At 38.9% G+C, this 13972-nt stretch overlaps 1 protein-coding gene across 1 annotated transcript in view; it reads right to left on the reverse strand.

Moving 5' to 3' along the window:
- The window catches only part of NPEPPS (aminopeptidase puromycin sensitive), a 471919-nt gene that overhangs the window by 414860 nt on the left and 43087 nt on the right, over positions 1-13972 (reverse strand). Inside the window, exon 2 of the mRNA XM_053697681.1 lies at positions 1001-1085. Within this exon, the coding sequence (XP_053553656.1) occupies positions 1001-1085 (85 nt within the window). The remainder of the gene's footprint in view (positions 1-1000; positions 1086-13972) is intronic.

Consider the following 13972-nt stretch of genomic DNA (forward strand, 5'->3'; position numbering starts at 1 on the left):
GATTCCCAGATCCGTACAGAGGAGTCTCACTGAGACCCATACCTATCTTTCACATAACATTCCATTCATATTGATAAAATGAAACGATCTTACCGGAATCTACGCCGTGGAACAGGAGCACGTCCCTTCAAATGTGACGGATAGTAGCGTTGCCTCCGTCATGGACTCGAGAGAAGACAGCAGGTAGCGAAGCGAAGGATCGGCAACACCAAGTGCTAGAGGAGCTGTTAATACGAGTAATACGGGATGGTGTTGCAGAGAGATCTCCCACTGCATCTCCGGACTAACATTCGCCCAGGTCCTCACTGAGAGACTAACAGGACTACTTAAAACTCCTGTCCCATTGTGAAGAGTACTACCCTCCATGAGAGATGAACTTTATGTAAAAATTAAAAAAATAAAACTTCTGACACTTCTCTGCCAACCTCCTGGGATGAAAGGCAAAGCATGACTGGGGGATAGGGGAAGTGGGAGGAGTATTTGAGCCTTTGGCTTGTGTGTCTTTTCCTCCTCCTGGTGGCCAGGTTCTTATTTCCCACAAGTAATGAATGTGGACTCTTTCCCATTAGGAAGAAAATGAAGGTGTTGGTCATTTATAAGAAAATTGTTAATAAAATCGAAATCTCAAATTTTTTTTGCCCATATCGCCCAGCCCTAATGCCATTCCTAGGACAGTGTGATGCATACAGTGTGGAAACCAGCATGTTTTTACCATGGTGGAGGCCTGGACAGCTTTTTACTTTCTTGAACATAGTTGTATTCTTATGGCTGGGGTGACTTAGCTGATTAAAAAAAAAAAAAAAAAGGCAAATCTGGGACAGTCAAGAACAGATTTTTTTTTTTTTTATACAACAAATAAAGATATTGGCCTCTAAAGTTACTGCTTGGATTTGAGCACAACACATGAACATAGCAAGAAACATGTCATAAATGGCATTTATAAAGTGGCAAACTTATGCCAACACCTCTTTTTCATAAAATTTCCGGCTTCATTTCTTACCTTCATCACCTTCTGGGGCATAAGATGCAGTGATGATGTCAATGTCTGCGCAGTTCATCACAATCTGGTTGGTGGCATGTGTCACCTAGGAGAGAGGTCACAAGCAGGTCAACATAGAGAAAAGAAGAATATTTGTTACACACATGCCCTGTTAATTCTGAAAGAACTGAAACTTGGAATGTGGTAGTTTCTTTAGGCGAGGGGGAAACAGGGGGATATATACCTTTAACATGTATTGTAAGGGAACACTAAAGACAAAATTAAACTTTCACGATTCTGGTAGAGTACGCAGTTTTAAAAGGGAAATTAAACACTAAAATGCTAGATAGCATGATGCACACACACACCTATATACAGCGGATATAAAAAAAAGTCTACACACCCCTCTTAAAATGTCAGGTTACTGTGATGTAAAAAAAATGAGACAAAGATAAATAAATAATTTAAGAACTATTTCCACCTTCAATGTGACCTATAAACTGTACAACTTGATTGAAAAACAAACAAACTTCTAGGTGGAGTGAAGTAAAATGAAAAAAAGAAAAATAATATGGTTGCATAAGTGTGCACATAACTGGGGATGTAGCTGTGTTTAGAATTAAGCAATCACATTCAAAATCATGTTAAATAGGAGTCAGTACACACCTGCCATCATTTAAAATGCCTCTGATTAACCCCAAATAAAGTTCAGCTGTTCTAGTAGGTCTTTCCTGACATTTTCTTTGTGAACCATGGATTTTTCTGTAGGTTGCGACTGAGAGCTTCCAAAGCATCAGAGGGATCTCATTGTTAAAGGTATCAGTCAGGAGAATGGTGCAAAAGAATTTCCAAGGCATTAGATATACCATGGAACACAGTGAAGACAGTCATCAAGTGAAGAAAATATGGTGCAACAGTGACATTACCAAGAACTGGACGTCCCTCCAAAATTGATGAAAAGACGAGAAGAAAACTGGTCTGGGAGGCTGCCAAGAGGCCTACAGCACCATTAAAGGAGCTGCAGGAATATCTGGCAAGTACTGGCTGTGTGGTGCATGTGACAACAATCGCCCGTATCCTTCATATGTCTGGGCTATGGGGTAAAATGGCAAGACGGAAGCCTTTTCTTACAAAAACAAACCCATCCAACCCCAGCTAAATTTTGCAAAAACACATCTGAAGTCTCCCAAAAGCATGTTGCAAAAGGTGTTCTGGTTTGATGAAACCAAGATTAAACTTTTTTGGCCATAATTCCAAAAGATATGTTAGGCGCAAAAACAACACTGCATATAACCAAAAAAACACCATACCCACAGTGAAGCATTTTGGTGGCAGCATCATGCTTTGGGTCTGTTTTTCTTCAGCTGGAACTGGGGCCTTAGTCAAGGTAGATGGAATTCTGAACAGTTCCAAATACCAGACAATATTGGCACAAAACCTTCAGGCTTCTGCTAGAAAGCTGAACATGAAGAGGAACTTCTTCTTTCAGCATGACAACGCCCCAAAGCATACATCCAAATCAACAAAGGAATGGCTTCACCAGAAGAAGATTAAAGTTTTGGAATGGCCCTGTCAGAGCCCAGACCTGAATCTAATCGAAAATCTGTGGGGTGATCTTAAGTGGGCTGTGCACAAGAGATGCCCTCACAATCTGACAGATTTGGAGTGTTTATGCAAAGAAGAGTGGGCAAATCTTGCCAAGTCAAGATGTGCCATGCTGAAAAACTCATACCCAAAAAGACTGAGTGCTGTAATAAAATCAAAAGGTGCTTCAATAAAGTATTAGTTTAAGGGTGTGCACACTTAGGCAACCATATTATTTTATTTTTTTATTTCTACTTAAAAAGGTGGAAAAAGTTCTGAAATGATTTATCTTTGTCTCATTTTTTTACATCACATAAACATGACATTTTCACAGGGGTGTGTAGACTTTTTATATCCACTGTCACACACGATTTATCATTTTATATTATCTTAAAGGGTTTAATGTCCCTTTAAGAGATTTTCTAACTTACTTCCATCATCAAAATTGAGCAGTCTTTTTATATGCACACTTTGATGCACCAGCTTCTACTGAGCTTGTGCAATGCTGGTGCGGTCAAATGATATAGAGAGCCAGCAAATGAAACAACATTTTGAGATTTCTTAGAAAAGAAATCTACTGCTTATTTGCATTTTATTTTTATAATACACTTGCTGATTATACGATTCTACTGTATTTAACGGTCCTTTAACAACTTCATTAAAAATTCATCCCAAACTAAATCTTGAGAAAAGACTATTAAAAGATAGCAGTATACATTCAATTTGTGCTTAGTTTTGCTGTAATTCTTTTCTGAAAATATCCCATGTACATGCTGCATAGAGAGGCACAAAGTCTGCTGCAAGTTGCCTCGCCACCCATATCTTCACCTGAAGCAGAACAGAAGTGAACTAGGGTTTAACAGATGGGTCCCATTTTAAACTGAGTTTCTATGGAAAAACAAGCCAGTGAAGAGTTTTAAAGGAGCCAGTGCAGAAGATTTTGTAAAATAATTTTGCACAAATCTGCAAAAAAAAAAAAAAAAAAAAGGTGTACAGCACTACTGGTACGGATTTGCCCCCATGCAAAGAACAGTGGGCGTTATGGTAGGGCTGCAACAACTAATCGGTAAGTTTGATCATAAAAATAGTTGTCAACAAATCTCATTATCAATTAGGTGGTCAGCGATTAGTTGGTCAGTTGCACAGTACCAGCTGCTTTAATCTGATGATCTACTGCAACTAAGATTGCGCAAAAAAAATTGAATTTATTTTTTTTTTTAATCTTTTTTCTATCCGATTAATCTGACAATAATCATCTGATTAATTGGATAGAAAAAAATAAAATAAATAAAAATGTTTGCACAATACCATGTGCCGGAGTTCATCGGATTGAAGCAGCTGGGGCTGTGCAATTAACCAACTAATCGCTGACCACCTAATTGATAATGAGATTCTTTGACAACTATTTTTTTGATCAATCTTACCGATTAGTTGTTGCAGCCCTACGTTATTGTGCCACAGAGTTAGTGTTAGCAATAAATGCCTTCTAATAATGGCTTCTAATAAGAAAACCAAACTTTTTTTTTTTATACTGGAATTTAAAACAAATTAACATCCTTTTAAATGCAATTGTTTTCCCAATAGCCAAACTTGCCATTTGCATTTTCTGGAGGAGCCAATACGGCCTTGAGTCTGCAGACAAAGCTAGTCACGTTTATGTTAGTATAAAATCCATTGTTTTGTAAATGTTATCATTTAAAGTCAATTAGGGAAATATATGTAGCAGGGTTAGCCTTGAGAAGTTTGCAGGGTGAATTTCCAATTCTGAGAATTACAAATTCCTGAACTATCAGAACTAAACATGAAATGAAAAGTGTGCAAAATAAAAAATTAAAGTATATTGCAAAGTTATTTCATTACGCATAACTAAATATTTATATTAAATATCAAGATGTTTACGGTTAACCCCCTCCTGATTTTGTATAAAAGTTGTGCTTCACGCTCCATGGAAAAAAAGAAAATGAAATCGGTAAACTAGGCTTTCAAAATGCTGCAAAATTGTTTAAACCAGCTATTTGATTTGCAGCATTTGCAGGTTACTTTATAATCTCCTTTCAAAGGCTGGAAACTATTTCTACTCATTTTAAACAATTTTACTAACGTGTCACTGAACACAATGGGGGCTGAAAGCAGAAACCCAACGTAAGCAGAAGACTAGGGATTAATATGACAATTACACTGGGTAATGAATTCTAGGCCTGATTGAAGTACCAAATACAATATCACATGCTCTCTCCATCCCAATAACAAATGAATTAAACTATGCAGACACAAAGCTCTGGATCATACTGTACACCTGGGAAGGAGGCCAAATATTTAAAATTGTACATTCCATTCCTAGGGCAGTGTGATGCATACAGTGTGGAGACCAGCATGTTTTTACCATGGCGGAGGCCTGGACAGCTTTTTAACTTTCTTGAACATAGTTGTATTCTTATGGCTGGGGTGACTTAGCTAAGGTGCAAGGGTTGCATACAAAAAGATAATCACACAGCCAAATAGCCAGCCTAGATATCAAAAGGCTGCAAACGTAACTTGTGCTCATTGTAAACAATCCATTTGTAGCTCCAGCCAATAAATCACATGCTGCCCACCTGGCAAATCACCAAACGAGCTAATCTGGTGCCAGCAGTCATACGTACTGAAGCAGCAATGCTAGCAGCATAGAACTGTGTGAGAGAATAAAGCAAGCTTCATAGTGCCAATAACACATTCAAAATGAGATTCAGGGTTAAATTGCAGGTATAGTGCTAGCAGCAAACTGTTCTCTGAAAGATGTCGCATATAGATGTTAAAGATCAAACTTGTCAGCAACAGGAAAACAAGGAGATAGACACGCAATACACATTAAGATGCATCTGCAGGTCAGAATTTAATGAACATTGAGAGTTTAGTTTTTGGCGTGAAGCTTCAGTTAATACTCTCCCTGTCTTATGGAAAGAAAAAAAAAGTTGGATGCTAAAATTATCATTTCTAGGAGTAAAAGAAACCTGAAAGTCAAAATTATCTTTTATGATTCAGATAGGGCATGGAATTTTAAGAGACTTTTTAAAGTTCTACTTTTATCAAATGTACTTTATCTTGGTATCCTCTGTTGAAAAGCATAACTAGGGTAGACTCAAGGACAGCGATGTGCTACCGGGAGCTAGCTGCTGACTTGTGGCTACCCACGTCTCTTACCACTGACTAGCCAGATGTGCTAGATCCCACTAATTCATTGCTGCTCTGGAGCCGAATTTAACTTTACAGAAGTAACACACATTGATCTTTGCAAGCAAACGTGCAACAATGAAATTATTTACCATGTTAAAGCATTTTATTTGTGCGCTTTTATGTCCCTTTAAGTTAAAGAGCTTAAGTTTTAATTATACATACAGCTGAAACTTAACTATGGCTCAAGGACTGATAAAGAAAACTCTCAGAACTTTACTAGTTGACAAAGACCATCCTGTCCCCAAAGAAGCATGTAAATGCATAGAATTGCACATCATTTTAAAAACAAATTGGAGGTCTAAAAGTGGGATACGCAATTTATTGACAAGTAGTTTTGCTGAGTTGGCATCGCACCTATAAAAAATTATCAACAGTGAGATATCAAGAGAAAGGACAGGGGGCCAAATGTTTAAAAGCTCTCCACTGTGGCACATGATCTAAACATTGTCAGTATTGACAAGTTCTTCAATGAAATTTAGAAAAGCAAATGTCTCCTTGAGAGCTGTTCTCATTGTGCAGGTTTGTGTATGTGAAGAAGAGACAATACAATATAATGCTCAGGAAGGGCCCCAAAGATTTTGCATCATGTCTCTCCATGCCAGTGAGTTTGATCATCAGGCCCTGTGTGAGAAGAGTCGCTTTTTTGCAGCATCACTGTTCAAAACGCATAATGAGCTGGCTTAAAAAAAAAGGTACACTATGCAAACTACTGCAATATAACCACACTTAGGGCAAAATTTATCAAGCCCCGAAAAAAATGCGCCTAAAAAGTCACGATTATTTTCGCAATAGTTCGCAAAGTGTGAAGTCACAAATGTCGCCAGTATTTATGAAAATTCTAGAGACATTTTTGGGGCAAAACTTTTTTGCGGTTTTCTTGTGAAAATGTAATTTTCACTTTATTTATCAATCTTAATTTTAGACACCGGTAAATGGTTTATTGTTTTAATCAAGTGATTGTTTAAAAGAATGTTATTTCTTATATATTAAAGTTATTTTTATTTTGCCCCTTCTTTGGGTCTCTTTCGTTAAGGAAGGTTGCCTGTTTTTTGGAGCTCGTCTTCATTCTTTTTAATACACTTATTTCAATTGCACTTAAATTATTTTACTTTTTTATAATATATTTATTATTATTATTCAGGACCTTGGCCTTGTTGTGGGCAATTTCTAACCCTAGATAAATCAAGTAAAAGACATATTTCCATTTTCCCTCCAGACAAACAACAATATCGCTCTTTTTTTCACTCCTCGCAACCTACAAATTGGCGAGATTAAAAGCAGTGATTATTGTATGCACCACTTTTCATAAATATATGAGAACTGCGAATATATACGGCATTTTAAAATGCCAATAGAGATTAATACAAGAATTAGGCATTTCCAGACAACTCGCATATACTTAAGACTTGCGAATGTTAGGAGTCAATTTGTTCGCACATATGAAAAGTTGCGACTTTATTGGCGCATAACCTTTCATAAATATAGTGATATAATTTGTGAGGTTTTTTTTTTACGACAAATGTTAGAATTTTCTTATTCTCACTTTGATAAATCTTGCCCTTAGGCACAGCCCTACATAACTGCAGTGGTCACAAGCAGTAATCTTATGCAGTACTCAAAGAATATGTGATTGATATTCATCCCAATCCATGTATCTAATATTTTACAGCTGTCCCTCTGCCTTGTTTCATGTAGTATCATTCAGTAGGTCCCTGTATATACATCAGTTACTGCTTGACAAACCAAGGGCACTCCATCAATTACCTCAGGCTGAGTAACACTTTTTGTCAACCTCATATAAACCAGTCACACAGTAAGATTAAAACAAATAAATAATAATAAAAAATAATAATAATACTGTCCAATAGAGACTTAAAGTTCAGAATTATATGTAAAATATTGTTGCAAACATTGCCACACAAACTGCTGCCGCATGGAAAACAAGATACATGCACACTCCTGAACCTAGCCTACCCCAGTATGCTCTTAGGGAAAAGAGTTAAGTTACAACCAACAGAAAGGTCAAGTTTATGAGATTATTTTTTTTACAATGAAAACACCGGTGTCTTGTCGAAATCTGCGACCCGACGGAATTTGTGACCGTTACGTCACCACATTCCTGACCGCACACGTGACTGGTTGACCACCAATCACCTGCTAGAGACACCTCCTTCGTCACGGTCGCACATTCTGAGTGCTCGCATCCGAGTGCTCACATTGACCCGGGTGGGAAAATTATACAAGTAAACGAGCTATTGAATTGTGCTCTTTTATTCTCCTAAAGCAATTTAACTCTAAAGCACCACATTGGTGGCAGAGTTAAGATGTTGCTTGCCCTCAATATTAGATATTGCTATTTGAATCTCTCTGCGTATTCACTTTTTAGGTTCACGTCCTCCGTCTCTACTACACACATCTACTTTCGTGTCGCATTACCATCTTAACTCCAAGTACTTAATATTGTTACCTGGTATATAGGCATTAGATCACGAATATATTATTGCCTCTTAGTAAGTGAGCACTTAGAATGTGCGACCGTGACGAAGGTGGTGTCTCTAGCAGGTGATTGGTAGTTAACCAGTCATGTGTGCGCTGAGGAATGTGGTGACGTCACGGTCGCACATTCCGTCGGGTCGCAGATTTCGATACTACACCGGAACCCTTCCTCTCACTAATAAACCTTTTATGACCTTTTTACAACGCTGTTTTGATTTCACACCATAAGGATTACATATTTCCCTGAGTCAGTAGAATTCTTATGACAAACAAGCAATTAAAACGTATAGTCTAGACTGAGAAGGGTAAGGAAAGACAGAATTGGAAAAACTCCCACAAAAGGCCAAAAAAATCAAATCTTATAATAAAAAAAAAAAAGTGCAAATTGTATCTCACCTCTAGGAGGATGTCAGAAGAAAAGCTGAGACTGCTAAGAGAATCACTTACACTCTCCATATAAGACATCCTGTGTGGCAGCCACAACTTATATTAATTCAGACACTACTAATTAATGCACAGCAGTTTATTATAGATATGTTTACAGACTTCTATGGACAGAAAAGTGCAAATAAGAAAATACTCCAATTATTGCTTGCATTTGACCTCTGCTTTATATATATATATATATATATATATATATATATATATATATATATATATATATATATATATATATATATATATATATATATATATATATATATATATATATATATATATATATATACACACATATACACATATACATACACACACACGTGTATGTATGTGTGTGTGTATATAAATTTAATTTTTTTCAATTTGGCTTTATTAGCAGTTGCAAATAATTTATATGACCAGTCATAGATATTGCAATACTGTACATGAGCAACCATTTGTAATATTTTTTTTATATATTCTGTACATTCTACATAAACATATTTAAAGAGTGCTGGAGTCCATGGCTGTATTTTGGATTAATAAAGATTTAGAAAAGAAGGATAAATCACAATATAGGTATATATGTCCACCCTGGGTCTGCACCAAAACCCTCATATAGGCATGTAGTTAGAAAAATTTAAGCCTCAAGAAACTATGTGTGGAATAAAATATTTTTTAACTCTGTGTTACATACTTTGTCACAAGTTTGCTGTATTTTCAATAACGAAGCAGTTTCTCAGTTTTGAACAAACCAGATTTTTATTACATTAAAGGGACACTGAACCCAATGTTTTTTCTTTCGCGATTCAGATAGAGCATGTAATTTTAAACAACTTTCTAATTTACTCCTATTATCAATTTTTCTTCGTTCTCTTGCTATCTTTATTTGAAAAAGAAGGCATCTAAGGTAAGGAGTCCGCCAATTTTTTATTCAGACCCTGGACAGCACTTATTTATTGGTGTTGTCCAATCAGCAAGGACAACCCAGGTTGTTCACCAAAAATGGTCCGGCATCTAAACTTACATTCTTGCTTTTCAAATAAAGATACCAAGAGAATGAAGAAAATTTGATAATAGGAGTAAATTAGAAAGTTGCTTAAAATTGCCTCTTCTATCTGCATCACGAAAGAAAACAATTGAGTTCAGTTTCCCTTTAAAATCAATGGAGTCTGTTGCTGCTATAGGCAACTGTTACAAAGATGTATCTGTTGACATGATTGTCTAAACCAGCCCAAACAAGACAACTGAGAAACAAACAAAAAAAATAAAAAGATATGAAAGTTTTTTGCTTAAAACTTAATTTAAAAAGGGACACTGAACCCATTTTTTTTTCTTTCACGATTCAGATAGAGCATGGAATTTTAAGCAACTTTCTAATTTACTCCTATTATCAATTTTTCTTCGTTCTCTTGCTATCTTTATTTAAAAGCAGGAATGTAAATCTTAGCAGCCAGCCCATTTTAGGTTCAGCACCATGGATAGTGTTTGCTTATTGGAGGCTTACATTTACCCACCAATAAGCAAGCATAACCCAGGCCGGCTCCTATGCAGCACATTCCTGCTTTTTAAATAAAGATAGCAAGAGAACGAATAAAATTGATAATAGGAGTAAATTAGAAAGTTGCTTAAAAATGCATGCTTATCTGAATCATGAAAGAAAAAATGTGGGTTTAGTGTCCCTTTAAGATCAACAGAAAACAGGCAATTGAGAACTTTTTCTTTTCCAGGGATGAAGGCTTTAGATTTTCCTCTATGGCAGTCATTGTAACAGGAGTAAAAAAAAAACTGGTGTCTCAAACTCCTGATCATAGCAATACCAAATATCTGTGTTTTTATTAAAGCAACAGTAAGTCTTAAAAAACAGAATTTATGTTTACCTGATAAATTACTTTCTCCAACGGTGTGTCCGGTCCACGGCGTCATCCTTACTTGTGGGATATTCTCTTCCCCAACAGGAAATGGCAAAGAGCCCAGCAAAGCTGGTCACATGATCCCTCCTAGGCTCCGCCTACCCCAGTCATTCGACCGACGTTAAGGAGGAATATTTGCATAGGAGAAACCATATGTTACCGTGGTGACTGTAGTTAAAGAAAATAAATTATCAGACCTGATTAAAAAAACCAGGGCGGGCCGTGGACCGGACACACCGTTGGAGAAAGTAATTTATCAGGTAAACATAAATTCTGTTTTCTCCAACATAGGTGTGTCCGGTCCACGGCGTCATCCTTACTTGTGGGAACCAATACCAAAGCTTTAGGACACGGATGAAGGGAGGGAGCAAATCAGGTCACCTAAATGGAAGGCACCACGGCTTGCAAAACCTTTCTCCCAAAAATAGCCTCAGAAGAAGCAAAAGTATCAAATTTGTAAAATTTAGAAAAAGTGTGCAGTGAAGACCAAGTCGCTGCCTTACATATCTGATCAACAGAAGCCTCGTTCTTGAAGGCCCATGTGGAAGCCACAGCCCTAGTGGAGTGAGCTGTGATTCTTTCAGGAGGCTGCCGTCCGGCAGTCTCATAAGCCAATCGGATAATGCTTTTAATCCAGAAGGAGAGAGAGGTAGAAGTTGCTTTTTGACCTCTCCGTTTACCAGAATAAACAACAAACAAAGACAAAGTTTGTCTGAAATCCTTAGTAGCTGCTAAGTAAAATTTGAGAGCACGAACTACATCCAAGTTGTGCAACAAACGTTCCTTCTTTGAAACTGGATTAGGACACAAAGAAGGCACAACTATCTCCTGGTTAATGTTTTTGTTAGAAACAACTTTTGGAAGAAAACCAGGTTTAGTACGCAAAACCACCTTATCTGCATGGAACACCAGATAAGGAGAAGAACACTGCAGAGCAGATAATTCTGAACCTCTTCTAGCAGAAGAAATTGCAACCAAAAACAAAACTTTCCAAGATAATAACTTAATATCAACGGAATGTAAGGGTTCAAACGGAACCCCCTGAAGAACTGAAAGAACTAGGTTGAGACTCCAAGGAGGAGTCAAAATTTTGTAAACAGGCTTGATTCTAACCAGAGCCTGAACAAAGGCTAGAACATCTGGCACAGCTGCCAGCTTTTTGTGAAGTAACACAGACAAGGCAGAAATCTGTCCCATCAAGGAACTTGCAGATAATCCTTTTTCCAATCCTTCTCGAAGGAAGGATAGACTCTTAGGAATCTTAACCTTGTCCCAAGGGAATCCTGCAGATTCACACCAACAGATATACCAAATTATGTGGTAATTTTTCTGGTTACAGGCTTTCAGGCCTGAACAAGAGTATAAATAACAGAATCTGAGAACCCTCGCTTTGATAAGATCAAGCGTTCAATCTCCAAGCAGTCAGCTGGAGTGGGTCGAACGGACCTAGAACAAGAAGGCCTCTCAAAGGTAGCTTCCATGGCGGAGCCGATGACATATTCACCAGATCTGCATACCAAGTCCTGCGTGGCCACGCAGGAGCTATCAAAATCACCGACGCCCTCTCCTGATTGATCCTGGCTACCAGCCTGGGGATGAGAGGAAACGGCGGGAACACATAAGCTAGTTTGAAGGTCCAAGGTGCTACTAGTGCATCCACTAGAGCCGCCTTGGGATCCCTGGATCTGTACCCGTAGTAAGGAACTCTGAAGTTCTGACGAGAGGCCATCAGATCCATGTCTGGAATGCCCCACGGTTGAGTGACTTGGGCAAAGATTTCCGGATGGAGTTCCCACTCCCCCGGATGCAATGTCTGACGACTCAGAAAATCCGCTTCCCAATTTTCCACTCCTGGGATGTGGATAGCAGACAGGTGGCAGGAGTGAGACTCCGCCCATAGAATGATTTTGGTCACTTCTTCCATCGCTAGGGAACTCCTTGTTCCCCCCTGATGGTTGATGTATGAACTTGGCCCTCGCTAGCTGAGGCCAAGCTTTGAGAGCATTGAATATCGCTCTCAGTTCCAGAATATTTATCGGTAGAAGAGATTCTACCCGAGACCAAAGACCCTGAGCTTTCAGGGATCCCCAGACCGCGCCCTAGCCCATCAGACTGGCGTCGGTCGTGACAATGACCCACTCTGGTCTGCGGAAGGTCATCCCTTGTGACAGGTTGTCCAGGGACAGCCACCAACGGAATGAGTCTCTGGTCCTCTGATTTGCTTGTATCTTCGGAGACAAGTCTGAATAGTCCCCATTCCACTGACTGAGCATGAACAGTTGTAATGGTCTTAGATGAATGCGCACAAAAGGAACTATGTCCATTGCCGCTACCATCAAACCTATCACTTCCATGCACTGCGCTATGGAAGGAAGAGGAACGGAATGAAGTATCCGACAAGAGTCTAGAAGTTTTGTTTTTCTGGCTTCTGTCAGAAAAATCCTCATTTCTAAGGAGTCTATTATAGTTCCCAAGAAGGGAACCCTCGTTGACGGAGATAGAGAACTCTTTTCCACGTTCACTTTCCATCCGTGAGATCTGAGAAAGGCCAGGACAATGTCCGTGTGAGCCTTTACTTGAGGAAGGGACGACGCTCGAATCAGAATGTCGTCCAAGTAAGGTACTACAGCAATGCCCCTTGGTCTTAGCACCGTCAGAAGGGACCCTAGTACCTATGAGAAAATCCTAGGAGCAGTGGCTAATCCGAAAGAAAATGCCACGAACTGGAAATGCTTGTCCAGGAATGCAAACCTTAGGAACCGATGATGTTCCTTGTGGATAGGAATATGTAGATACGCATCCTTGAAATCCACCTTGGTCATGAATTGACCTTCCTGGATGGAAGGAAGAAGTGTTCGAATGGTTTCCATCTTGAACGATGGAACCTTGAGAAACTTGTTCAAGATCTTGAGATCTAAGATTGGTCTGAACGTTCCCTCTTTTTTGGGAACTATGAACAGATTGGAGTAGAACCCCATCCCTTGTTCTCCTAATGGAACAGGATGAATCACTCCCATTTTTAGCAGTTCTTCTACCCAATGTAAGAATGCCTGTCTTCTTATGTGGTCTGAAGACAACTGAGACCTGTGGAACCTCCCCCTTGGAGGAAGCCCCTTGAACTCCAGAGAATAACCTTGGGAGACTATTTCTAGCGCCCAAGGATCCAGAACATCTCTTTCCCAAGCCTGAGCGAAGAGAGAGAGTCTGCCCCCCACCAGATCCGGTCCCGGATCGGGGGCCCGCATTTCATGCTGTCTTGGTAGCAGTGGCAGGTTTCCTGGCCTGCTTTCCTTTGCTCCAGCCTGGCATAGGTCTCCAGGCTGGATTGGCTTGAGAAGTATTACCTTCCTGCTTAGAGGACGTAGCCCTT

Source organism: Bombina bombina, chromosome 1 (genome assembly GCF_027579735.1).
Source record: "Bombina bombina isolate aBomBom1 chromosome 1, aBomBom1.pri, whole genome shotgun sequence".
NCBI classification, from domain to species: domain Eukaryota; kingdom Metazoa; phylum Chordata; class Amphibia; order Anura; family Bombinatoridae; genus Bombina; species Bombina bombina.